Source organism: Mus caroli, chromosome 7, assembly GCF_900094665.2.
Source record: "Mus caroli chromosome 7, CAROLI_EIJ_v1.1, whole genome shotgun sequence".
Lineage (NCBI taxonomy): Eukaryota > Metazoa > Chordata > Mammalia > Rodentia > Muridae > Mus > Mus caroli.
The window spans coordinates 141,575,443-141,603,270 of record NC_034576.1 but is presented as its reverse complement, the minus strand read 5'-3'; the positions used below and the strand labels follow the sequence as shown (position 1 = coordinate 141,603,270).

The window sequence follows — 27,828 nt, the reverse complement described above, 5'->3', positions numbered from 1 at the left end:
AGATTTAATCTTCTGGAATCCATAGCCACTATGNCTCAAGATCTCCATACCAAGATCCAGATAAGGATCTCCAAGCCTCCAGATAAGTGTCACTGGTGAGCCTTCCAATTCTGGATTGTAGTTCATTCCAAATATAGTNAAGTTGACAACCAAGAATAGCCACTACAGCTACCATCTTCTCTGGATGACAGTCTATTAGTCCTGACCCATCCAAGATCACGCAGGTCACCAGACACAGAGGAGCCTGTAGTCATGGCAGGCGGGAGACCCAGCAGAAGATGGGCAGTTTCCAGCCCTGATGGCTACTAAGGCTGCCATCCCTTCGCCAGGGATCATCCTTTGCCCAGGAAGTACATCCAGGCCAGCTGGATGGGAAAGAGACAAAGGCAGGAAGAAGGCCACACATGATGATCTGGGCAGCAGAGCTTCCTTGAGTTGACCCAAGCTCAACACTCCCAGACACTCTGGACAGGGACAGATCTGTGGGAAGGATGCTGCCTGTGGCCAGCAGAGCACCAGGGGTATCCATTTTTGAGTTCACAACTAAACACAGCCATGGCAATTCTGTGATGCTGTCTGTCAATCTGCAGCTCTGCACGCATAGCAACAGAACACAGAAGGGAAGAGAAGCACCTATCCTCTCCCCAAGCCAGGGGGCATGAGACCTTCAGGTATAGCTCCAGTAAATCATCACAAAGATAGGTACTCTAGCTAAGTGAGCAGGAACTGTTTTCCTTAAAAGAAAAAAGTTAGTACTACAGAACTTCCTGTAAGCTGTCGACCCAGTCGACCCAGGGGCTACTCATCCAGCGGTGCTGTTGGGATTTGACATCCTTTACAGGTTGACACTCTCAAGGCCACTGTCAAACACAAACCATGAAGAGCCTCAGAGCAGCCATAGTCATTCTTAGGAGGAGCTAGGGTACAACACCTACCTGTCCAGCACGTAGCCCAGAGCCTTGTGCCTGACCCCGGAGTACACTGAGGGGCTTGTCTCCCAGGCCACTAAGTTGGATGCATCATGAAAAAGATGAATGTTCACCAAGTCGAAGGCACTGTAAAGCAAAGAAAGGGGTCTGTTAACCAAGAGCTACAACTCCAGGTTACACTGAACAGAGCTATACCTCTCTCTATCCCACCCTCTTCCTCAGTTTAGGATCAAAGTCCTGAGCACCCATCCTTAGTCACTCCAGAGTGAACTACAGCATTGCCTCCCCAAAGCCAGAAGGCATGAAACCATCAGTTATAGCACCAATGAATCATCACAAAGATAGGTACTCTGGCTAAGTAAGCAGGAACTGTCTGTCTGTCTTTCCTTTCCTTTCCTTTCCTTTCCTTTCCTTTCCTTTCCTTTCCTTTCCTTTCCTTTTCTCTTTTCTTTCTCTTTCTCTCCTTCCTTCCTTCCTTCCTTCCTTCCTTCCTTCCTTCCTTCCTTCCTTTCTTTCTTTCTTTCTTTCTTTCTTTCTTTCTTTCTTTCTTTCTCTCTCTTTCTCTCTTTCTTTCTCTCTTTCTTTCTTTCTTTCTTTCTTTCTTTCTTTCTTTCTTTCTTTCTTTCTTTCTTTCTTTCTTTCTTTCTTTCTCTCTCTCTCTCTCTCTCTCTCTCTCTCTCTCTCTCTCTCTCTTTCTTTCTTTCTTTCTTTCTTTCTTTCTTTCTTTCGACAGGGTTTCTCTGTGTAGCTTTGGCTGTCCTGGAACTCACTCTGTAGACCAGGCTGGCCTCGAACTCAGAAATCCACCTGCCTCTGCCTCCCAAGTGCTGGGATTAAAGGTGTGTGCTACCACTGCCCAGCAAGAACTGTTTTTCTTAGAAGAGAAAGATAGTATTATAGAACTTCCTGTAAGCTGTTGACCCAGCTCAAGGAGGAGGATGCTTCTCTCTGAGTCTCTGTTCATAAGAGCCCACACTGCAGGAGATGAACTACTGCTGGGAACCGTGTAAGAGAGGAACATGAAACAGGTAGAAAAACAGTCTTTCTACTGCATCTGAACATGCAGCCTGAAGGGCCTCATGCAGATAGACTTGAAGAGACTAGAGTGGTCTGCATCAGCCTTTCCCATGCACTATGAAGACCCTAGCTATGCCCAACTAGCATGTACCATCTGCTTTACCAAGTGAAGGCTTCATACCATCCCAAAGGCACACACTGCCATGCCACATCTTCTACAGGGTGTTGGAACTGCACCTCACCATTCCTCCTCAGCATCAATGTGAAGGAGAGCCCAACAACCCAGCCACTAGCTCTGTGCCCTAAGTGACCCTTCCATGCTGCATTGGGAGAAGTTGGTTCCTGAGACCAAGGACAAAGAGCAACATGGATGGATGGCCACCTCCTGGAATGGGTTATGAGAGACTGTCGCTCTATCTTAGGAACCCTCTGTTCTTCTCTTCCATGTCCATTCTAGATATTGTCCTGAACAGCTCTAGGGATCTGGGCCAGTACCTTAGCTGAACTACAGAGACCAAAGCTTAGTCAGTTCTATTTCAGGAGCTGAAAAGTGAGCCATATGTTTCTGCAGTTTTCAGGTAGACAAGGCAGGTATCACTATGGAGAATGCTCATCCAAAGGAAGAATAGGCTGGGACCAGTGAATGGAGCTAGGATGCCTTTACCCAATAACATCAACTTGCCAGGCTGTCTTTGCAGAGCTTAACTTTGTAGCTTGGGACCTAATGGGAAGCCTTCCTACCAGTCCAGTTGTGCAGTGGGCTCTGGAACACACAGGTTCCACTTGAGGATGGACAAGAGGTCTCCTTGCTTTCCTTTGCGCTGAATGCCTGAATATCCAACTTATAATTAACACTGTGCCACATGGCATCATACATCAGCCAAAAGAAGAGTAATGGGGCATTCTGAGTAGCCATGTTCCTGTTCAAGGTGAGTCGAGTCTGGAGCATGTTTGCCACACTCAAAATTATGGAATGGAGAAAGTCAGTCAGATGCCACGTAACATACCAGTCAGCAATGCACCACCGCGTCCTGATGAAGCCTTTTCTTGACCATTTGCACTGAAAAGTAAAGGTTACAGTGTGAGCAACACAGAGAAATGGAAAGCCACACGGTTCATCTGTGCTCACTGAACAGCTAAGAAACATCCCTTACTTTGCTTGTTTGCTTGTTTTGGGGACAATGCCTTGCTACACAATCCAGGCTGGCCTTGAACTCATGATTCTCTTAACTCTAGATGCCACTCTCAGTAGTGGCATAGCATGCAGTGTTTATGCACATGTGGGACAGCTACTAGGCAGAGCAGGTGCTACATACTCAATGTCCACTAAATCCTGATGTTGACAGCCAACCTTGAATATGATGGGGCTAAGATGGATAAGATGGGGTTCTGAATGGAGATCCTGTCACCAGGGCCAGGCGTTCTTGCAAAGGGGCTTGGGAGTCTGAGCCTTTTTATCCTCTCCCTCCTTTCTGCCACATTGGAGCTTTATTTGGGCTTGTGGAGGACAGGCAGCCAGGCACTACCTTGAAAGAGGATACAGCCCTTACCAGATGCTCTGCTAGCTCCTGGATCCTGCACTAACTAGGTATTCAAAACTGGGAAAATAACTTCTTGTGATAGTCCAGGCTGGAACTGCTAACTGAAGGCTAGGTTAGAAAGGGCATGGTCACATCTACCCTGTATTCTCTACAAACAAACAAACAAACAAAACACTATTCAGAGTCAGGGAAGCCCCTGCTTGGTCCTGAAATGATGAAAAAGTAAGAAAAGCAGAGAAAGTGGTGGGAAGGGGAGAGAAAGAGAGAAGAAGCTGGGTCCTTGCTCTTGACTACAACAGCTTCAGATACACTGCACACACTGCTAAGCCTCACCAATTTCTGGTCCCAGTGTTGCTGCAGCACCACTAACCAAGACTGCTCATGCGCACACACAAGGGAGCTAGGCACATGAAACAGTCTGCTGACATTAGTCCTGCCCGTGGACTTTCCAGCACTCAGGGTATATGAATGAAAGACGTGACCTTTAATTTTAACTTATACAGCTCCACAGAAGAAAGCCACCTATTGGCCTCTCAGCATTGGGAGCAGGGGTCCTGTGGGCAAGGAGCAGTGCCCCGTGCATCCCCAGCTCATAAAGGGGAGGCAGGAGCAAGAGTCTTACCTCCCTAAGGAGAATGCCCCACAGGGTGGGGACCCCATACAGTGTCTGGTACTTTGTCCACACTTCTTTGCTTGCACTTTGTTCATTGTCAGACTTGCTGCTCTCATACAAGGCTTCTGGCTTCTGCTACTCTACCAGTACTGGAACTTCCCTGGGAGTCCTCTCAGATATCCTGTTGTTGCCCTGTGTCATGGGGATCCTGTCGTTTTTGGATCTGTAGGACTGGCCCCTTTGGGTGCTCCAGTAGTTCACTGATGGGGTAAATGTTGTGGCGAACCAATTCAAAGCCTGGATCTGAGTCTGAGAGGTATCTGAGTTGGTCAGCCCACCAGCTCTCCCACTCGCATGCTCTTGGCCAGCTAACCAGCAAGCCCAGTTTCCAGGGCCAGCTCTACCCTTCTGCCCAGGTGCAGAGCTGCTCTCCCAAGTGTTGCAGCCAGTGAGGGACAGGGACAGTTTTCTCACTCTCATGACCCACCCACCACAGATGGCAAGGGATGTGGGAAGGGGATGATGGCATCTCTACCTCACCCATACCACCACCCAGCAGACAAGAGGCAAGGCTGGCTCTCTCACATTAATGCCCTCAAGCCAGCTCACCCACAACCCCCATATCTAGAGCCATCTCTACTGTGCTGTAGCAGGTGAGGGGCAGGGCCAGCCCTCCTGCTGCTTAGATGGCAAAGGTTGTAGGGAGACCCATTTCTAATCCAGATCTTCTGAAGTGAGAAGCTCCAGCCTTAATCTGGACCACTCCCTCTGCTGCAGTCTAAATAACAGACATGGAAGAAGAAAGCTTGATCTCTTTGCCTGCTTGCTCTCACTCTCACTAGCAATTCCGTTCCTTCACTGCACTAGAGCTTACTTCTCTGTGGACTAAACAACTACTGAATTCGTAGGCCTTCTGCTGGGAGACAGCCATTGTTGGACTAAATGGACCACAGCCTGTAAACCATTCTAATAAATCCCCTTTATAGATAGATGATAGATAGATACATAGATAGAGATAGATAGATAGATAGATAGATAGATAGATAGAGATAGAGAGACAGACAGACAGATATTCATTCTGTAACTTCTATTCCTCTAGAGAACCCTGACTAATATAGTTAACATCACATCTAATATAGAATCTAATATAGATGTCCTTGTAGTACAAAGGTACTGGCCTACCTCTCCCAAGCTCAGACATCAGCCTGTGTGGTCCTGTACTCACTGCACCGACAGTACTGTGACAGTTCATGTATGGAGCACAGTGTGGTTCCCTCTACAGGCAAGCAAGGCTCTGTGAGACCAGGCCTACACTTGTCTTAAGGACCAGTATGCACAGACTCACATAATGCAGAGTTGTCTACAGCACTGAGTAGTGTGCTCCACAGGGAGGAGCAGCCATCCTGTGATCACCCTCCCGCTTCCTAAAAGTTCTTCCAGAGAGGCAGCAAGCCCATTCCACCTGCAGTCACTTTGCCTAGAATTACTCAGTGGGCAATAGCTTCACTGCCATTGCAAATGGAAGGCATTTGTGAATTTAGGGCCAGAAATTATTTTCTCCTCAGTTTTCAAATTTGTGTAAATTAGGGTACACAATACAGTGTGCATCCTGAATAAATAAATGCATACATTGTTTTTAAAAATTAAATTTCCATAATAGAGCATTGATTTCAACATCAATTACTAATTAAATACACAATAAAAACGAGCATTTTCTTTTATAACAAATGTTGGTAATAACTGCAATTAGGAGTCAAGCTAGATGTGAGACTTTCCCTGAGTTCCAGGTGAATCTCAAGAAATACAACAGTTAATATTTGTATAACCCAACAATTTAGTAAAATATTTACAGAAAACATATTGCTTCTGAGGCACACTCATCAATACAACTATGACCACTGAGACCTCATTTGCAACATTGCGGCAGAATGGCACGATGTAGCTGTCACCCAGGGCGACGTTCCCACAGCTGACACTCCTTTTTTTTTTTTTTTTCAATTTTTTATTAGATATTTTCTTTATTTACATTTCAAATGCTACCCTGAAAGTTCCCTATACCCTCCCCCTCACCCTGCTCCCCTACCCCCCACTCCCACTTCTTGGCCCTGGCGTTCCCCTGTACTGGGGCATATAAAGTTTGCAAGACCAAGGGGCCTCTCTTCCCAGTGATGGCTGACTAGGCCATCTTCTCCTACATATGCAGCTAGAGACACGAGCTCTGGGGGTACTGGTTAGTTCATATTGTTGTTCCACCTATAGGGTTGCAGACTCCTTCAGCTCCTTGGGTACTTTCTCTAGCTCCTCCATTGGTGGCCCTGTGTTCCATCCAACAGATGACTGTGAGCATCCACTTCTGTATTTGTCAGGCACTGGCATAGCCTCACACGAGACAGCTATTATCAGGGTCCTTTCTCAGCTGACACTCCCAGTGTATAACCTCACTGTATAACCCTTGGTCTAGACTGAGACACATCTCTGTCCTCCCAAAATCCAGCAAGCCCTACTTAACTACTTCAAAAGACAGTCCTCCTTCAGCATCCCATACACCCGTCAGAGATCTGAAAGGTCTGCACAGCAAACCAGAAGGAAAAGAGCCCCAAACTTCCTCAGACGGCCAGGGGCCTGGAGAAGGGAAGAGAGCTGGGATCCAGGTTCCTGCTCCTGGGCCAAGGTTCTGTCTTTCTGACAACTCATTCCCTTTTATGGTCAAACATAAACATGGGTAGTCGCTACATGGGGCTAGCCAACATTATGTGCCCCACCCCTATCAGCAGACCATTAGGTGCCTTTCTGAGATGGATACTCTTTAGTGGGGCCTCCCTGACTACCCTCTACGTATGGCACACACAAATACATGCAAAGGAACTAACACATGCACACCGAAACAGATATGCACATTTGTATTTGTTGTATAGGGCAAATATTACTTAGAGTTCTAAGTAGTAATTCTACTTACAGTTGTATTTGTTGTGGGGGAAATGAAGGCCCACACGACAGGCATAGGGGCAGGAGCGCAGCCCATAATAAAGGCCTTGGAAGGCCTAGAAGCACCTACCTACAAAGCTGTCACCTGGCCATTGCAGATGGGAGGCAGGGCTCAACTCTGATAGGTCACTTCTAGCATGCCATATTCCTTCCTAACCACCTTCTGAACCCTTCACTTATGAACTCTGAGCTGATAGGAATGGCCCGAATCTCATATCCCTGGGTGGTGGTACCCAGGCCCTCACAGGGCTTCTCTCTCTTAAGAGGAGCCATAGCCACAGAAAGGCAACCCACACAGGCCCTGGAAAGCAGCACAGCGCTCACCTCGTGCGGCCTCTGCTCAGTCCCCTGTTAATAGGGTTCCTTGAGCCAGCAGATGGATTGCGAATCCAGGCAGCTTCATCTACTGAGAGAGCATAAATCGCAACGGAGAAAAGAGAGGCTGTGGGAGGTTATCACCAAGCAGCCCCACTGAGGAAGGCCTGCTTGGAGCATTAGTGGAATTAATTCATCTTTCATGGGCACATGCAGCAGGGCCTGTGATCTATGGTAACAACCAATTTCTCACCACGGCCAAGAGGAAAAAAATGACTCGGTCCGATCGACTACACAAATCTGCTTTTTAAAAATGGCCTCACGTTATCTGGAGTGTTGCTCCCAGAGGCGTCATTTGAAATTCATACTGAGCCAGAAGCACCCATAAATCAGCAGAGAAAGTTTTGTTAGTTTTAGAAGCAGAGGGCCGTCATTATTTGGAATTGCATTATGCCTCCATCACAGTAATTACATTTAGATTATCCTTAAGTGATGGCAATAAAAGAAAGAGAGATCAGTCTTCAACTAATTCTCTCCCCTAAATGTGCTGGGTGCAATGACGGCCTGGCAGAAGGCATTAAGGGGCAAGCCTGGGTGGGGATACTGAGGCTGTGGACAGAGCTGTTGCTGGTGACTTCTGTACTGGAGCCCCAGGCCCTACCTTAATGGAACATAGCATGCTCTGAGAGGTTCTATGAATTAAGAAGCACCACAGAACTGACAGAGGACAGAGGAGTTTGTGGCTTTAAAGTGAGCTTTCGTTGCTGTTAATTACTGTGGTGCCATAGCACAGCTCATGACATAAGGTTGAGTTCATGGAGTGCCAAGACACCCCCAGTTGAGCACTCAGACTCCTCTAAGCCCAGGGGCTCTGTGGGCCAGCTGATGGGGTTCCAGTTCTGGAATTCATGGGTGATGCAAGAATAAGACAACAGGGAGGCTGCACGTGGCTGTGGGAGATGAAGGCTGACCCCTGGGTTCTTATGGGGACACCACATGTCTGCTGCTATGGGTAGAGGTTTGGAAGATGCACAGTGCAACTATACCCACAGGAACTAAAACACAGAGCACAGTGCAGGGCTCATCATAGCACCAGGCACATTTGGGGCTTTTAGAGAGGGGACAGACACTGTCCTCAGGAGTGAATACAGTTGGTAAAGTCTCATCTGAGACCAGGGAGTGTATGCAGTCATTGTTTCACTCACATTGGATGAGGCCCACATGTCTGTCTCCTTGTCTCAGTATTGAGATAGTTTAAACAAGTATTTAATGGGGGGTAAAGAGATGCATGGTGGGGAGCTGCCTCAAACACTGATTCTCCAGGGAGTTGGCACATGTACCATGCTTGCCTATGCCCAACTCTAAGTGTACTCGCCCTGCCCTGCAAGGGAACATCTCAAGCCAGAGCACAGGGCATATACTTTACTACCTCAGCCAGCCCTGGCTTCCAGGCCCACCCTAAACTGCTCCAGCACCAATCATTATCTACCTGGGCCCTCATGCCTGGCCAATTTTGAATGAAAAATAGCACAGTCAGTGAGAGCCCCAAAGATACCTCTGGAGTAACTGGGATCAGTCCTAAGCAAGCAGAAGCCCAAACTGAGCAGCAACTAGACTCTAAAGCTGACTTGTTGGCACATGGCTTTTCTGTGGGAACAACAATGCCCATGGGGTCTTTCTGTGGGGATCAGCAACATTCCAATTCAGTTGTCATTACATATGAACCACAGATGGCTGGAACCTTCCCTGCCACCCTCCTAAGGGTGGAGACACTTAGAAGGCATGAAGCAAAGGGGCCAAAAAGCTGAGCCAGGGTAGACCTGAGCCAGAAGAGGAAAGAGATTTGAGCCATCCTTGGCCTGTGGACAATGGATGGGGAAGCCAAGCCACAAGCTGATAAGAGGCAGCCATGATCCCTTCATTCAAGGCACAATTGCAATGCAAGTTAATGAAGTTGGGACCTTGCTTAAAAACAAAACAAAACAAAACAAACAAAAGCCCTAGCTCTGAGCAAGTGAACACAGTACAGTTATCTATGAGAGGGAACCACAGAACAGTCCTTGGGACTGGCTGGACTGCCCCAACACCATGGCAAAGGTGGGACACGTGTGGACTGCCAGTGGCCATCAGGGACCAACTCTTGTTCTTCCTACTTCCAGCCAGGCCATCCAACACCTACTGGACCTCAACACACGAGTCAGGGCAAGATGGCCAAATGAAGCCTGAAGGAAGCTACTCAACTGAGTAGAGACAAAAAAGTAGCTTTTGGCTTTTGAATTTGCAAACTCTTATCAAGCAGGTACAAATGTATCATCAAGCCACCAGTTCTGTTAGCTGCCGTGCCTTCACTGGCTGGGACTTGGCTCTCACTCCAGTAACCCTAAGGAAGGTGAAAGACTACCGTGAACAGTACCTGCACAGCACGGCACATAAGACACGGCACATCAAGGCACACAGTGACTCCAAGCCACTGGGTCAGCCCAAGAGAATGAAGACCTTTCTTCCTCTTTGGGGAATGGCTCTTCTGTCTGGAAGTGACATTTTCAGCATAGTGACAACAGAACCTGAGCTCTTAACATGCTCGGTGCTGTTATTCAGGATAGTTCAGATCACCTCGAACTCCAAGGAAACAGCCCTGCAGTGTGACGGCTGACTGCAACTGCTGACAGTGGAGGACAGTCCAAACCTACATGGCCTCTGACTCACTCATTCTGATAATCAGTGTGCTGCTGAGGAGGCACCAGTCCTCACACACCTCAGGAAAGTAGTCCTGTGGGAACTTCTCCTTCTCCAGCATGGGTGTGCTCTCCAAAGTGTCCGAATAGATCTCCTTGCCAGTGACTTTTTTATACTTCTTAGCTGGAAAAGACAGACAGAAGGCAGTGGATTAATACCATCGGTACACCCTAACAACTAGCCTCATGCTCTGGGCGATGCCAAGCCTACCACAGCAGCCCCTGGGTCACACGGCGCTTCCAAGCAGGCAAGAGGCCAACTGCTGCTCCAGAGGTGCCTGTGACTCATAAATTCTTGTTCCATGACCTGGAACCTGACACTCTACTTCATTATCCCCTAAGAGCTCCCAGCCTGTAGATTTACAGGGGCTAATTGGCACCCTCTTTGAAAGCCGTGAATATATTTAAGAGGGCTGTGGAATTACCATTCACTCAGACCTTCACATGAATTTATTTAATAACATTGATTTCCTCTTCACACACGAACGACATCACTCATATCCCAAGGAACAGTCTTCACATAGATGGAGACGGAGACTCAGGGCAGGCATCCTTCAGACCTGCCCCGCTAGCGGCTATCCTACCCCTCCTTACCGACAGAAGTGTGGCAGGCAGGCAGGCAGGCCTGAGGGAGGTCCTTGCTAAGGACAAGTGTCCCACACCCTCAGTGATGCCTGAGGAGCACGAGAATGTATTTCTCAGAGCCTTCACTGGCCGGACAAGAGAAGTGCTGGCCCTGCAAGGAGCCAGAAGGTTCAGACAACATTTGGCCTCCAAGACCAGGTCATAGCCCAGACAGTCTTGTTCCCTATGTTACCAGCCCCAGCACCCCAATATTTCAAGCTAAAAACAGAAGCTCTTGGGTTGTGAAGCAGGTTCTTGTAGACTAGCCTTGCCTGGCGGCTGCCCAGACATTAACATGCTCCTTAAATTCTCGGAGCAGCAGGGCTTTCCTTGTCTGCAGTGCTGTCCATACTATCGACAAGAGTGGGACCACGAGAGCTGGCTGAGAGATGTTGTTCCAGACATAAATAGGTAGACGGTGAACCCAGGTAAAAACAAAGCTTCAATTCTAAAGAAATAGCTAGGGCCAGGGGTTCCCAGTCAGGTCTGTGATCTTGTGTGGGTTGTACTGATGGTGCATGATGACTGTAACAGGAACCTGAAAGCCCAGAGGAGCTGTCCTAGGTCAACTCTGAGCTGACTGCATCATGGGCCTCCTATTCTATTCCCCAGATTCCTGCAGATAATAGATAGAGGACATGAGCGAGCTGGGCTTTGAAGCCAGCACCACCACCTTCACTGCAAAGAACAATGGTGTCTCCCTCACTCGGAAAGAAAAGGCCTTAGCAGAGCAAGAACATAGCACCTGGGGGTGGGTAGGCAGTGTCTCCCTCACTTGGAAGGAATCCAGCAGCCGTCATATTGCCAGAGGATGAGGAAGAAACTGGGGTGGGAAGGCACATCTTTAAAAGGTCATTTCAGAGCCAATAAGGATAGCACATGTGCCCTCCCCACATGTGTGGATGTGCTCATCCCACATGTGCATTTGTGCACATCAGCATAGACCATGATACCCACTGAAGTTCAGTGTACTTCATTCAGGCTTTGCTTTTGTGCTGCAGTGTTATGGGTTTTGGTAAATGCAGACAAATGTCATGTACCCACTGCTACAGAATCACATGCACCAGTTCCTTGTCCAGAAGTTCCCCTGCACCCTCACACAACACTTCACTCCATCTAGCCACGCTCTCTGTCTCTAGAGTTCTGCCATTTCCAGATAGTCACAGCTGGAGTCTGCAGTGCAAAGCCCCTAGACCAGCATCTTTCACCTGCTTACTTCTCTTGGTGGCTGACCAGCATTCCTCTATACTGACACACCATTCATTTTTCTAGTTTCTCATTGACTCTGATGCATGCTGGAGGGGGTTGTAGCTGATTCTCTTGTCCAGTGGAGGATAGAGATTCCTAGTTTGCTGCGAGTATTTGCTGAATTCTGCTATATGCTTTTTCTGCTTCTATTGACCCTGTCATGATGTTTTCTGTCTTTAACAGATGGTGTGAGCAATTTTATTGGCCAATATAAACCCCAATCATAGTGTATACCTCTTCTTACACATTGCTATCGTCTTCCTGAGACCGTCTACATTTTATTTTCATGAAGTAGTATGCCGTTCTCCCTTTTTCCAATGCCTTGGTCTGGTTTTGGGATTCAAGCAGTGCTGGCCTTCCAGGGCAGGTCCAGGTACTCCTTGGTTTGGACCTGGGAACTTTGTAGAGAAGACTGTAGTTTCCCTCAGTCGATTCACCAGGAAGCCCTCCCGGGCCTGGCAGGCTTTTTCAGAAGGTTTACCACTGACCTAACTTCACTCACAGTTGTAGGTATTTCCAGCTGCAAAATCCTTGTACAAATATTCAGATTGTGATATCCCTACAACTGTTCCACTGTATTACTAAACTTACAAGCACAGCTTATAGGCACAGGCTTGTTATAATATTCTGATATTACCATGTTATCAGTAGTGGCCCCTACTCACTTCTCAGTGGTTTCTTACTCATTTCTGTTATCAATACTCCGTTTCTTTCTTTTTCAGTTCATGGTTCATAAGGCTAACAGTTGATCACTTTAATAGATCTTCTCTAAGAACCAATTCTCTCTGATTTCCTGTATGTAATACCATTCATTTGCCTCCAATCTGTACTTTTTTCCCTATTTATGGTGAATTTTGTTTCCTACTTTCCTGCACCTCAGTCCTGGGTGCACTGACCACACTTGCTTCTAATTCCCAGTACAACTGCTCCAGATCTCTGTCATATCTGAGTCTGTGTCAGAGACTTGGTTCATCTCATTAGCCTGATTTTTATGTCTTTAGCATGTTGCTGAAGACAGAACATGAGCCACTGGATCAAAGAAGCAATCGATTTGTGGGGCTGAGGCCACGTGCCCTATGGCTATAGTGTCAGACACTCAATCTCCCACCCCTGCTAGCCTCTGCTGCTTGAGGATTTCCAGGGAGGCATCTTCTCAGAGTCAGAACAACATTTATCTTTGACTAAGTCTGCACCAGGCTGTGGTCATTCCACTGCTCAGCAGCCCCACATTCCACAAAGCAAAGAGTGCTAGAAGCTGGAGTTGAGTGTCACTCTCTTGGCCAGATGGGTTCTGAGAGCCCACTTAGCTGGGGACTTGGTTTCCTTGAAGGCAGGCCCTGTGAAGGGGGAGGGAGCACCTGGCCTTGACTATGAGATCTCCTTGGGACTCAGAATGACACATGGGAATGGGGCGGCTTCCTTTCCAAGCTCATCCACATCAGCCTCCAGGGCCCCAGCTGACTCGTGCTGCACATGCATGCCCACCAGCCGCAGTTCCAGAGCATGCCCACTCTCGGTGAGCATGCCCCGTACCTACATGTCTGCTGGGGGATGGGTTTGCCCTGTGTCCTTATTTCCTGTTGGATCCAAAACCAGCAGCTCTGCTTGCATTTTTGAGAATGGACACCAAGCCTTCCAAACATTGTCTACTGGACCAGAAAGTAGAAGTCCCCTCTATCCTCTGCTGCTCTTTCAGGGACTCCTTAAATTCTGACTAGGTTCTCACTTTTCCAAATTGGGTTACTAACTCTTGGTTTTAGTCAGGATGTTTACAAAGTCTAGATTTCTTGCAATAGCTCACATCAAGCCAGGACTATGAGTACTATGTGCCCACCTTACCCTGAGATGACCCTGTAGGCTCCATGAGTGCCAGCTGCCACCAGGCTAGACCACTATATTTGCTGAGTCAAGTCTTACCCTGGATAGAAGCATGCTTAGCACATGCCCACACTGGTTCTGCTTTGCCCCTACTGGCAACAAGAGGCTCCTGGGTTAAAGTCTGACAGTGAACTGTGTGTTAGCAAAGCACAATATGACTGACTTCATTTAGTAGTTAAATATGTATACAAATGGTTTCTTATGGATTCAGAATCTCCTGAGTGTTATGTTCTTTTGTTTCCCCACTCAGACAGGGATTCTTTGTGTAGTCCTGGCTGTTCTGAAACCACCTTGTAGACCAGGCTGGCCTCGAACTCAGAGACCTCCTGGGTACTGTGTCTTACCCTAGCTTTGAAGGGAATAGTCCAAGTCTAAACATCCCTGCTGGGGACATGCAATGGTACCTAATATCCATAGAGTCATGGGAAAGCAGTCTTGATCACCTCCTCCTGGCCACATGCTTGGTGAGAAAGACAAATGCTGTACTGAGAAGCACCTGCAGAAGGGACAACCACTCTGCTGGCAAGAATCATGCTCAGCACAAGGCAGGCTGGGGTGCTGGAGCCATGCAGGGAAGACAGTTCCCCGTCTCCTAGGGGAAGCTTTCTGGGTAAAAACCAACAGTGAATCTGAAGCAGCCGATGGAAGTGGTCACTCCACTCATTACAAATACATGATAAGAAGTAACTTTAAAAAAGCAGTATTTTGGCTTGGGGTTTGAAAGTACAATACATCACAGTAGAAAGCCTTGGCAGGAGTGGTGGCAGGGTGGCATCAGGGATGGCTTGAGGCTCTGATGGCAAAACTGCTCACACCTAGAGATCAGGAAGCAGAATTGGGATATACCTCAATGCTATGCCCCAGTGACCCACTATCCTCCAGCTAGGCTCTACAACTACCTATCCCAAACTGAGTCACCAGCTAGGAACCAAGAGTTTAAATGAATGACATCATTTTGTATACCAGCTACCCTCACAATTGTCACGAACTCAGTGTGTTTTCCAAGCGACATGATCTGGCCCCAGTCCAGCAGGGAGTCCAAGAAGGTTCACTTAAAATAGAAGCAATAACATGAAATAGGTAAATGGGGCCCTGGGGAAATCCCTTCCATTGAGGTCACAGGTATCCTGAAAGACTCCACAGAGATGACCTGTGTAAAAAGCAGCATCAGCAGCGATGCTCATTCAAACAGTCCAGGGCCAGCACCACTTACTAAATGACAGCCAGAAATTTCCACCACAAGTATGTCTACTTCTGTTTCTAAAACATGCAATCCTCCTCCACTGTTCGTTTTCTCGAATTTCTAAGGGCCACTGGGTCCTTTGAGTCTGGTAAGGAAGCTGGAGCCCACTGAGATGGGCAGGAAAGAGCAGGGGCTTTGGCATGTGACCCAGGACGGGCAGGGCAGGCCAGCGGCACCTCTCCTCAGGGAGGCCAGGGTACCAGGTCTTCAAGATGTACAAGTGGCATCAAACCCAGACCATGCAGGCCTAATCATGACAACAGAGCTAGAGAGACCCGGAGAGGCCAGACCAAGGGATGGGCTGTAAAAACAGATCATGGCAGCCAGCATGGAGTCTTACCTTTAAAGTCAAACTGGTAGATGTTTTTTAAGGATTCGTGAAGAAAATAAAAGCTTCCTAGTGCCTGTAGGAGGAAAGACAAACACAGAGTCAGGGCAGTATGGGCTGTCACCTGTGTGAGGTGCTCAGCCACAAAAGAAGCTTCTGCAAGGACAGCAGAGGAGACAAACTGTCACTCAGTCCCAGCACTGAGGCAGAGGTGGCTGCAGGCAGGCCAGCACCCACCAGCACCCACCAGCCAGCACAGTGCAGAGGTGAACTAGTCAGCTCTGGGCAGCACTGTCCAACCACCAAGCAGACAGCTCCTGAGTCTCCTCACAGTGGTGCTGTCCCAAGCTGCACCATTCCAGGCTGCATACATTTTCATGGTATCTCAGGAGATCAAGGCTCATCTTCCCAGGCTTCACTCATCTGATCCCACAGCTTAACACCCACTACCATCTACGCTATGACCACAACACAGGCACAGATGGGATTTACTATTAAGAGAAATGGAGTCCGAAAAGAAATGGCTTCAATAATATGAACCAAAGTATGTATAGAAGTTAGTCAATTCCCACCACAAATGTTCCCACAGGAACAATTTAGTCCCCTGACTCAGTGTCCACATAAGGATGGATCTGGTTGGTCCCACCTCAATGTCTACATAGAGCTGGTCTGACCCCAACTCAGTGTTCACACAGGAACAGTCTGCTTCCCCCTGGCCAGAGTACCCATAAAGTCTAAGGTCTGTTCCCCAGCTCAGGGTCTACAAAGGAAAGGATCTGGTGACCCAGCCCAATGCCCACACAAGGATGGGATCGGTCCTTCTTCCCCAGCATCCACATAGGAATAGCCTGATCTACACATGCCACTGGGCCCAAGGCCATGTCTGCTAGCAGCAAAGATGGCTTTTTTGGCCTTTCAAAGGTAACGCTCAAATTCTTTTGTAATACTGCTTGGTGTAGACTTTTGCCCCTGGCTACCACACCCAACAAAACCCTGATTACCAATGCAGGAAACTCCAATCAAGCCTTGTATTTCAGCTGCCAGGTATATGGGTTTGCTCATATGACATCCTCATGAAACTGGACCCCATCTGGTATATGAGTATGTGGAATTCTACCTGCTTTCTGAAATCAAACTGTCCTCAAGGGTGGGGTAGGACAAGGCTTCATCCCACTCTTTTTTTATGGCATCTTCTGTTCTCCTTAATCCCCAGAGACCTACTGATCATCCTCCAGCCCTCTGCTTTTCCACACAGCTCACTCCACACTTTCAGTCCCAGAATCCAGGGTCCCCTGAAGTCTGGGGGGTTCTTCCCTTTACTCCTCTCCTTCTCCCTTCATCCTGCCAGACACCCCTTCAAAAGGTGCTCTGCTCACCACACCGACCCTTGACTCCAGAACTTTCCAGAGCTCTCCTGGTTCACATCCTCTGTCCCCATTTGTACTATGGCAGGAAGATGCCTCTGCTCTGTGGATGGTCCAGCCAGACCCACTGAGTCACATGTTCCTCTGCTCAGACATGTGTAAATAAGGCACCTTCACAGCAGACAAACCTGGAAGGAGCCAGCCTTCAGCTTACTTTCTTTAGGCTGCATCAGTAGAAAAGACCATGGTTCATAATAGATGCAGGGACTCAGCCTCCTCTATGGGCCAGAAGAGAACATTGGAGGACTGAGTTCAGCATGAACCTAACACCTGCTCCAGGCCCACATGATACACAGCCCTGTGTAGGATGCCTTTCTATCTGCCCCAGGCGAAGAGAAACAAGAAAGCATAATGAAGACCACTTTGAACACTAAGCCTACATGAGAAGGCTGGCATGCTATTGTGAGTTTATGATAAAAATGGAGATCAACTGCAATGAATACATCAAAATGCAGTTCTTAGAATCAGAAACTCCACTATTAGCTCTAGCGAATATACAAAGCCAAAGTTCAAACCAACTTTCCAGGGTTCTCGCCACTGTATCAATACAGCCAGGACTCCATCCATCACAGGGCACAGGGTCTGTGTGGTGGTGTATTGTGGGCTGCCACCAGAAGACCCCTGAACATAGAGCATGTTGAAAGTATGCCTTGCACATCGTGGAGTATTGACTCCTTGCCTCTTCTACTATAAACAATTAAAATACATTTTACATACTTATAAACCTGTCACCAGTGCTTATTAATTTTCTGCTAATAAGCAGCAGCAGCCACCCTCTACTGTGTTTCTGCCACCGCTCTAAAGGTTGGCCGAGAGCCCTGCTATCCCTGAAGGCCAGGGTGGCAAACTCAGAACTCCCGACAAGTTCAGTGTCTCGATACTAAGGTTGGCCTAGAGTCCAGACTCCCAGCCAAGTGGGTTCATGACAGGGAGTGTGCACAGGAGATCTAGTTAGTCAAATGGACCTGCTTGCCAGCCACCATCAGCCACACTGGCAGTGTTGTCAAACACACTTCAATTTCAATGGAAGTATAGCCATCTACAGACACACAACCTCAGGGGGAGTGCAGCCAACCAGATACACTCTAGCCTCAGGAGGAGTATAGCAATTCACAGACACAATCCAGACGTGGAGGGTGCAGCCAACCACAGATCTCCACTCGTTGAATGTAACAATGGTATGCCCAGCTTGCATACACAGGAGAGTCAGAACAACAGTGGCCAACTACTGTTTGCAAGTTCGCCACAGAGAGGAGAAGCAATATGCTTTGTTGTACTCCTGATATGGCCACCTACAAGCCTGGGAGTCTCCTGGTCTAGAGCAGGAGCCCACACAGAAGAGACATTAAGCTACTAATTAGAAAAACCTCTATCACTGTGTATTCTCAAACAAATGTGACAAATTGGTTTGAGCAACCTATCATTTCTGTTGAGATATCAGCAGCAAAGAACACACCATTAACCTAGGCTCCTATGTGCGGCTCACTCTTCCAGGAAATGGCTTAGTCCTAAACTCAAGCCATATGGATCCATCAACAGAGATACTCAACAGTGCCATTTGCCTCGCAAATCCTATGAATGAGGAGATCACACAAGCATCTCCTACATGTGATCCTAAGGTGGGAACAGCCTGCTTTACCTGTGGCCAGATGCCCTGTGACAATGATGGGCAGCTTCCACGGCCCTGTGGGCACAGCGCTGAAAGCACCCAGCAGGCATCCAGGGAGGGATGAGCATTGGATCATGAGGCCATAGCAGAAAGACCAGGGTCTTCTCTGCATAGGCCAACTGTGTTCATTAAAGGTGATACAGAATTGGGCAAGCAGTACCTCACTTAAGACTGTACCATACTGTTTCTATGGATAAAGTGTCTCCAGCTCCACGTTTTTGCTTCTTTAAATAAAATCAATCTATGAGCAAAAAAAAAAAGCTTTGTATGATATAACAATAAGTAAACTTTAGGGCTGCAACCATAGATCTTAGGTATTCCAGATTAGAACTGACAGAATAATAGACCATGAGTAGGTTCAACTACCCCTACCTCACCTACTCCTCCCTAGAAGTAAACACATACACCTCCCCTACACCTGGCAGATGCCTCATCCCAAGGAGAGGAGGTACCCTCACTCCACTATGCAGCCATCGGGGCACACAATCTCTCAGGATTAACCCCCGATGGAGGCTCCTGTATGAATATGCCTGTCTTGCATTCTGAGCATAACCCAACTTGATGTTTTCCTATCCTGTGGAATTCTGCTTGCTAATACTGTGTTTAGTATTTTTGCTATAAAAAAAAAAAGTTTGCTTCCAAGTGTGTTTCTGTTCTCAACACCATAATATTACTCTGTTCTAAGGCTTCAATGGTGCTCAAATTGCAAATCAGACAGACATTTCCCTCAGCAATGCAGACACATGCCTGTCTTCCTTCCTGCTTCTTCTTCCTCTTTTCAGATACTCCAGGCTTGTCTCCTGCATCAGCCTCCTTACTGATGGGATGATAGGTTTGCACTTTTATTGCTGAGTCCTAGGGTGTCACAGTCTCTTCTCTGGAGTTTCCTCCTCCTCCCCCTCCTCCTCATTTCTGTCTTCATCTTCCTCCTTCTAGGGTGGCCTTCACTCCATCTTTGGTTGATAAGATCACATGCATTGCACTGGCCCTTTCTAAAAGGTCCTCTGGTGGTTGCACAATCCCCCTTTGGTCTCCCAGAACCCAAGTCTCTCCAATTCTGGATGTAGCTATCCTCCTCCCCTCTTGCTGCCCTGGGGAGTATGGTCTTCTCTAACTCCTCCAACATCCCCACTTTGCCTCTCATCTCCTCAACACCTATCTCCACTTCACCTACAAATCTGATGGACCATAGACCCACTGTCTATCTCTAATTTCCTTTCTCTGCCAACGCTAAGCCATCAGCTCCAAATGGGTTTGCCCCCATAGGTTCCTCTTCAGCCAGGAGTCCGCCAGCCTCCTCTAAGTACAAACCCTCTGCCCTGTGTGCTCACACAAATCAGCACGCCTGTCACTCACGGGGCTCCAGCACTGCTGGCCAGGAAGCATGGGCTAGCCAAGGTCTCTGCCACTGGGGTCATGACATGCCTTGTTTCTCCTCTTCCAGGTGATTTTCACAGGAGCCCCTGCTTTCCACGTCTCCATGGAAACACTATCTCCTCCAAGCAGCCCAGCCCAGCCCAGCACCCCACTATTCCTTCGAAATGCTGTATACCCCGCTGCCTGCCTGTCTTCGCTCTGTCCACCGAGGGCAGGGATATGATTAGTGCCTGGAGGAAGTCCATCAGCACAATACCCTTAGGGTCCCGCTGGCTGAGCGGCCTTGCCTGGTATACTCAACTGTCTGCTCAAGTCTCAAAGATGACCTAAAGCACAGCTTCTGAAAAGCTGAGTGTATTCACAAAAAGTACTTTTTTGACCATACCCCAAAGGTAAGCCCTGAGTGTACTGGCTTTAAAACAATTTAACAGATTGAGTAATAAATCAGGGCAAAGTTATTTGAACATTCATTAGATTATAAACAATAATAAATGAAACAAAGCTTTCGTTTCAATCAATGTAGAGCTTTATTGATCCTTCCCTGTATAATAAACTCACGAGCAGCCAATCTAATTGGATGAGACAGCATTACTGCCTGTCTCCCTAGCATTACTTGGTGTGTGTGGGGGGGGGGGGGGGGGGGGGAAGGAAAGTGGACCATGTGTGTGTGTGTGTGTGTGTGTGGGGGGGGGGGGGGGGGGGGGGGCGTGGGAAAGGCAGCATTTAGCATGTCACTGTCACAGGGTGTCCTCCTTTGTAACCCACACAAACTGAGAGCTGACACATTCGGGCTTCTAGGGCTGGACAGGAGATAACGGCAAAAAGCTGCTCCCCCACCTCACCCCTGACCCCCAGCACCAAGCCCCATCCAGGCTGGCCGTTGGCCCAAGCGATGTACACATAATTTCATTCCATCTCCCGTCCAACAGCCGACATTAGAAGTTAATTAAATTGGTTGTCCACTGTATTCATCCACTTACAAAGTTAATGATATTCTGTCCCTGAATTAAGGAGCATTTTATAAAGCGTGCACCATGGGAGCTGGCATGTTGTACATGGGGTGCTGAACTCTGTCACAGCTCCTGGTTGTTGCATCTCCAATTAGGCAGCCTGGGAAGGGCAGGGCCCCGTCTGCCAGGGCAAAGCACAAGTCATCCTGACAGTGAGGGTAAACACTACACACAACAGCCACTTAATATCTCATGGTGGACTACAATAAATTCCACCAGATTAGTAGGCCTGTTAACATTTCACATTACCATAGTGTGGAGCAGCCGAAACAGCACAAGACAGGCTTGAAGGTGGGCTGTAGGAGGGGCACATACCCTTGAGGGTGTGGACAATGATGGGCAGGGCAAGTAAGCCTAAGGGTTCCTATGAGGATGAGACACCTGGGCTGTGTGTGTGTGTATGTGTGTGTGTGTAAGGGAGTGCTGCTTTGTTTTTATTGTCAACTTGATACAACTGGAGCCACTAGGAAGAGGGAACCTTAACTGAAGAACTGTCTCAGGCAGGCAGGCCTGTAGGCCTGTCTGTGGGAGCGCTTTCTTGCTTGTTAATTGATGCAGGAGGCACAAGTCCACTGTGGGCAGTGCCATCCCTAGGCAGGTGGTCCTAAGCTGAATATGAAAGGTAGATGAATAGGAGCCCAGGAGAAAGCTAGAAAGCCTGGCAGCCACGAGTGGGCGCCACCAAACCTGGAACATAGAGACAGTTAAGCTGGCTGTCTTGCTAGGGCTACTATTGCTATGATGAAAGACAACAAAGCAACTTGGAGAGGAAAGGGTTTATTCAGCTTATGCTTCCACATCACTGTCATCAAAGGAAGTCAGCACAGGAACTCAAGCAGGACAGGGATCTGGAGGCAGGAGATGATGCAGAAGCCATGGGTGAGAGCTGCTCACTGGCTCGTTCTGCCTGCTTTCTTATAAAACCCAGGACCACCAGCCCAGAGATGACATGACCCATAAAGAGCTGTTCCTCCCCCCACATCAATCACTAATTAAGAAAATGCCAGATCTTAGAGAGGCATTTTCTCAACTGAGGCTCTCTCCTCTCTGATGACTCCAGCTTGTGTCAAGTTTACACAAAACTATCCAGCACAGTGGTCACATCATAGGCCTGGGTAGTCACTACATGTGAGCCTGTGGACAGTGCTGTCCTAAAACGATGGACACACCAACAGGAACTGGGGGGGGGGGCGGAGCAGGGATGAAGGCCCAGTCCCATGAGTGTCAGGCAGGAAGAACTGCTAGACAGAAGAACAAGGGGTGGGTAAGGGATAAGAAGTAGTGGGCACAAAGCAGACAACAGTGACAAGGACTGGTCAGAGGGGACAATGGGTGGCCACAGAGGAGAAGCCAAGGACAGGTTACACCTAGGGGTGAGCACAGGTTTACAATGTGACCACCATGCTAAAAGCACTGGAGACAAAGCATAAGTCTCCATTATATAGAAGCCAGTAGTGATGCAGGCAGCCAAATCCACAGTCAGTCTGAATTCTGAATCATTTTGACCGTGAATGACTTAACTGGCTCTTCACGCTCCCTTTGAGATGTTGGAGGGGCTGGACAACTGAAGTCAGAAACTTGAATAGTAAAAGAGAGTGGGGAGAACAGGTCCTCCACTATGTCCTGCAGCTGAGCATGGACAGTGCTCCCAGGACAGGCCATTCAAGCTTGACTGAAGACATCAAGTGAGCACTAAAAATGGACCAAGTACCACAGCAGAACTGAGACACTGCACGCCCAGCAGGTGTCTGTTTGGTCCAATCTCATGTTATCCTGGGTGGCTGACAACCACAGATGGGAAAAGCAAGTCCGGCTTTGGTTTCACTGTGGAAAGAGGTGTGCGGACACAAGAGTGCAGTCTTGCAGAATGCAGAATTCATGCAGTGTGCTGTGCCCATTGCACACCTCTGCCGTGATGAGAAAGGATGCCAACCCTGAAGCTTTCTGCATAGTTAATGAAGATATCACTAGGTGAGAACGGGGCTTCTCGTGCAGGCCCCTAGACCTTCACTGGCATCCCTGAGGTACCTTCCTCTCAGACTTAGAGCCTATGTAACCTAGATGCTTTCTTTTTTTCCGGATAACATATAGTTTGCAGACTGAGTTTTTATAATATAAAAATCAACTTAAAATAACATCTAGTTTTAATTATTAAATTTATTAAGTTATTCTTTTTCTATATCTGAATGGTTTCAGAAGTCAATCAATAAACCTTCATGGTAATTAAATTATATGATGAGTTTACATCACTGTTACAGCCCTGACTTCTCTTTTGGCTTCTAAAAATCATTAGCTTTTCAATTACAATCCCAGTTATGTGCATTATGGATATAGGATAATTAAAGCACAATGCACTTGAAGAGAGGCCAGCACCAAGCAAGACTTGTTTACAAAATACCTCCTGCCATTAGCCAAGTGCAGGACACAGAAAACACTGCAGGAAGGCTTTAATTGATTTTTGAATTTCAATTACATTGGAAAACTGCCTTCTACTTCTGCTTCAACTCATTTAACTTAGTTCCAAGCCCGAGGAAATGCTACTGTGGTGCGATTCTTCCAAGGGTACACGTGAGTGATCCAGGGTCCGGATGGCCACACTCCAGATCTGACATTTCTTGGCTGTCACTCTTCTCAGGTTCCAAGGCCTTGAAGTGAGGACGCACTTGCTCCTGTCCTCTGTGATGGACCTTCTCTCTCATAGATGATCTGTCTTACATGCCTGACATGCACTTAAACAGACCCATATTTCCCATCTCACCCTTCTCCATCCCTCCATCCCTCCCTCCCTCATTCACTTGGGTGGCTGTCTCAAGAGCAACCTTCAACATTTATCATCTCTTTTGTGGGCCTGCTGGCCATGAGTCCTTTCTTATTTCATGTGAGTAAGATGTCTTACTCACCTTAATTGTCCCCTCTCTTTGGTTTTTGGGGGTAGAATCTCGCTATGTAGCCCAGGCTAGCCTGGAATATGGCCTGCACTACAGTCTAAGGGTTTCTGCTGTGATAAAACATAAGCAACCTGGGGAGGAGAGTCTCTCCCACAGCACAGCACAGCACAGCACAGCACAGCACAGCACAGCACAGTCCATCACTGCAGGAGTCGGGACAGGAGCTCTCTCGGTGGGATCTAGAGGCAGGAGCTGATGCAGAGGCCATGAGGAAACACTGCTTGCTCGCTCTGCTCCTTATAGTAACTTCTTCTGGTTCTTCAGGCACCAGGTACACATGTGGTATACACACATACATGCAAGTCAAACACACATACATGTAAAAATAAATAAGCAAATTGAAAATGATCTCTCTGTCCCTGCATCCATCCTCTCTCTCTCTCTCTCTCTCTCTCTCTCTCTCTCTCTCTCTCTCTCTGCTTGTTTCCTGGGCTCCTCTTACACCAAACAACTCCAGGCAGTGTACCCTCCGTGGTGTGCGCACCCTGGGTGTGGCACACTCCACATGGTGCGTCCTCTGTCCCATCTGTACTTCTTGGAGGATGTTTTCATCCCTGCAGTTCCCAGGAAACGCAAGGCAGGAGTAAAACCTCCCTTAAAGATCTGGAGTTGCTCCCACCCATTGAGCCCACTCTGTCCACCCAGGAAAGTGACAGAGATGACAGAAGCAGAGTGACAAGCCTGGTGGGGGAGCAATATGGTGACACAAGGCTCCCCTCCTGGTGCCTGCAGGTCTCCATCCACAGGAGCCTGTCCTCAAACTCTGATGATCTAATATGTGACAGGGCACCCCCTAGCTGACCGTTTCATTGGCTGGAATTGCTCCACCCAATCCTGTTTCTGAGCATACAACACGGGCCCAGTGAGAGGCCCCCTGTGTAATCCTGTGCCAGCCTCCTCTGGGTTTGGGGCTCATCAAGCTATTGAAACCCAGTGTTTCCTTTCTACAACACAGGGAAGGGAAGACAGCACCTGATTCCTCACATTCCCGTGCTTACCTGGCACCATGGGTCGGTGTAATAAGCCAATAGGGCCCAACGCTCCTGTCAGCAGTGTCACCTCTTCTAAACCTCTTTCTTTGACACAGGAGCACACAGAAGGGTGAGTCCTTGGATGATGCCAGGATACTAAGGCCTAGCATGGAAAGCTGCTAGCCTAGGGGGCTCCCCAGCTCCCCAGCAGGGATGTAATCTTGGTGTTTTCAGCTCCCTCCCGGACATGCCTCCAAACTACGACTTCTGCCCCATCCAGAAAGGAAGAACCAAAGCCACCCCAGAGGAAAAGGGACCCTAAAATTTTTGTCCCTGTCTGGTACTGCAGGCAGAAGGACCTGGTGCTTTCACTATCCACAAAGAGACCTTTACCTCTTTTTTGAGGCAAATCACGCAGAACTCTTACGGGAAAGATGTCCAAAACAAGCTATCTCCCACTAATGGCCTTGTTATAAATGAGACCTTGCTGAGAAAGACCAGGGGAAAGTAACACCCGTCAGGGATCTGCTGTTTGACTTTCCAGACTCAGCACCGCTGGCCTGACCTCACACGTGTCTGTCATTCTCATTTAAAGAAAGAAGTGGTGCCAGAATGTCAGGGGAAAAGCAGAGGAGTACAGGTCAAAGAGGAAGGGCAACCCCAGGGATGCACCACTACAGGGCCACTGAGGAGGCCCTGGCCACAGATGAGTCGGGGCAAACACCTGACTGCGACTTTGCCTCAGGGTTGGAGGCCAACTGAGTCCTTTCTTACTGCCGTCTTACAGGTGAATGGTTACAAGCCTGGGGGAGAAGGATGGCATACTACAGGATTCTGATGACACTGAGTGTCCAGGTTACAGTGGAAATTTTATTTCAGAAGGTTGGACATCTAGGTTTTGGTGGAGGCAGAGAGGAAGAGATTTTTCTGGAAGAGAGTTATGACCAGGGCAAGAAGTTGAGGTTGGAGAGGAGAAAGGGCTAAGGAAGGTCAAGACACGGAGGGCCACAGGCATGCAGTGGGACTCCTTGCAGTACAGCATACGACAGAGCCAGAGGAGACGGCACCCAAAGGTGAGAAAGAAGAAAGCTATAGATAACAAGATGGAGCTACCACATCAAGACCAGAATGTGGTAGAGCCCTGAATAGAATGGAAGCTTCCCGGGTGGAGTGGGCTGAGTTTCTGCCAGGCTAGAAACTGAAGCACACAGTTGCCCCTCAATAACTACACTGGGTCTCTACAATCTAACACAAAGTTAGGGTACAAACACAAAGAAGACAAAGGAGTAGAGAGAGCGTGGAAGAACCAGCTCTTCTAGAATTAAGCTCTGGGTCCTAACCACATTGTATGAACCACAGTGGCCTCCAGCTTGGGGGAAGCTATGACGCCAGAGTAGAGAAGCGCACTACATGGCTCTATGAGCCTTACCAGTCTGCGCTTATTGGTATACAGTACTCTACAATGTGGGATACTGCTCATAACCCATCAACTGAAGGAGAAAAGAACTGAGAAAAGGCTAACCCAGTCACATCTAGCTGCCACTCCCTGAGTCTTATTACTTCTGGTTTATAAAATGGGTCTTGGAACTCCCCCTCACTCCCTGTTACTGTTAATAATTCTTATACAGTAAAGAAGAGTGTGTATGCAGTCCACGTTCCAGTTCAAAGGGGCCCCAGTGGGGCCTAGTACACTGGCACCATCAGTGGACCACTTGCCTGAAATCTGCTAGCCTGTGCCACATATTACTTTATGCTCAGCATCTCAGTTTTGCCCTAGGTGATAATGGCCAAGGGCTGAAAACAACACCCAACAGGTGAGTTGTGCTCGGTGTATAGTGGTTACCAGGAGTCATGTGGGTTCACAGAAGTGCTCACAAAAGGCCATGGAAATCAACAAACCATAAATGCAAGCAAAAGGGGGTACAACCACTAAGCTGTGTGAAAGGCCCTTAACTTCTGAAGTGGGGAGGTTTCCAGGAATGAGGAACCCACATACATATGTGCAATAAAGAGACTGTCCAGACTTTGGTACAGCAGCACTAGGGAGGCCTCCGAGTGCCCCTGGACACTAGCAGTAAGGAGGCCTCTCGCACCTCCTGTACACTCACAACAATGCGACCCAGCACCTGTGCACACCCACAATGATGAGGGCCGCTAACATCCGGTAAACACTTGCAATAATGAGCCCTTCTAACGTCCCATGCACACTTGTGCCCACCTTGAGGAGAAGCATCAGCACTCTTTCAGTTCCCTGATTATACTTTAATTAAATCTCCAGCCCACAGTTTAAAATAAAGCCATTATGGATAGGGACCAAGAATGTCATCATTCCCTGGTGAGCATAAAAATCAATCACTTAAGTTTTTATGATGTAACCTAAGAAAAGTAGACCTTTCTGAGGTTAAAAGATTTGATAGGTTCTCATTTTAGCTGAAGAAATCTGTGAGACGCTTCTGCTTCTGAGACAGAAACATCTTCTTCCTTCTTGTACGTGGTCCCTACCTAGCAGCATCTAAATAGTTACAGCAACAAGTCTGCCCAAGAAAACTTAAAAAGTGGGTTACAGGGCAAAGGGCTACCATCCATAGCACAGGCATGACACCTCATGCTCTCTGTCTAAACACAGGGATGTGAGACTAGAGTCTGGGCTACCCTTGAGATGTCAACAGTAGTACATGAGACACCCTTCCCCCACCTTCTTCCATATACCTTGCCCTCACCACTGCACCACCTGCGAGGGCCTGCAGATGTGAGAACATTCGAAAACCAGGAGTCACTCTGTTGGATGCCAATTGGAAATAAGAAAAAAATAACAAACACTGATAAAAAGTTGCACCTGAAAAATCTCCACTCTAACTTATGCTCAGTGTACTTAGCAAAAGGTCAGAGCTCCGGATTCTGCTGGATAAATAAACGCCGGTGAGGCGGATGAATCACTGGAGAACTGGCGCATGGCAGCGAATGAATAACCTG

General features: G+C 48.0%; 1 protein-coding gene across 3 annotated transcripts in view; it reads right to left on the bottom strand.

Annotated features, from left to right (window-relative positions):
- Inpp5a (inositol polyphosphate-5-phosphatase A) overlaps positions 1–27,828 on the bottom strand; it is a 186,765-nt gene that overhangs the window by 53,557 nt on the left and 105,380 nt on the right. For all 3 annotated transcript variants that reach the window (XM_021167526.2, XM_021167525.2, XM_029479152.1), the window contains 4 exons: positions 15,469–15,532; positions 10,156–10,259; positions 2,954–3,006; positions 936–1,055 (listed from right to left, as the gene is read on the bottom strand). In XM_021167526.2, coding sequence (XP_021023185.1) covers positions 936–1,055; positions 2,954–3,006; positions 10,156–10,259; positions 15,469–15,532 — 341 coding nt within the window. The remainder of the gene's footprint in view (positions 1–935; positions 1,056–2,953; positions 3,007–10,155; positions 10,260–15,468; positions 15,533–27,828) is intronic.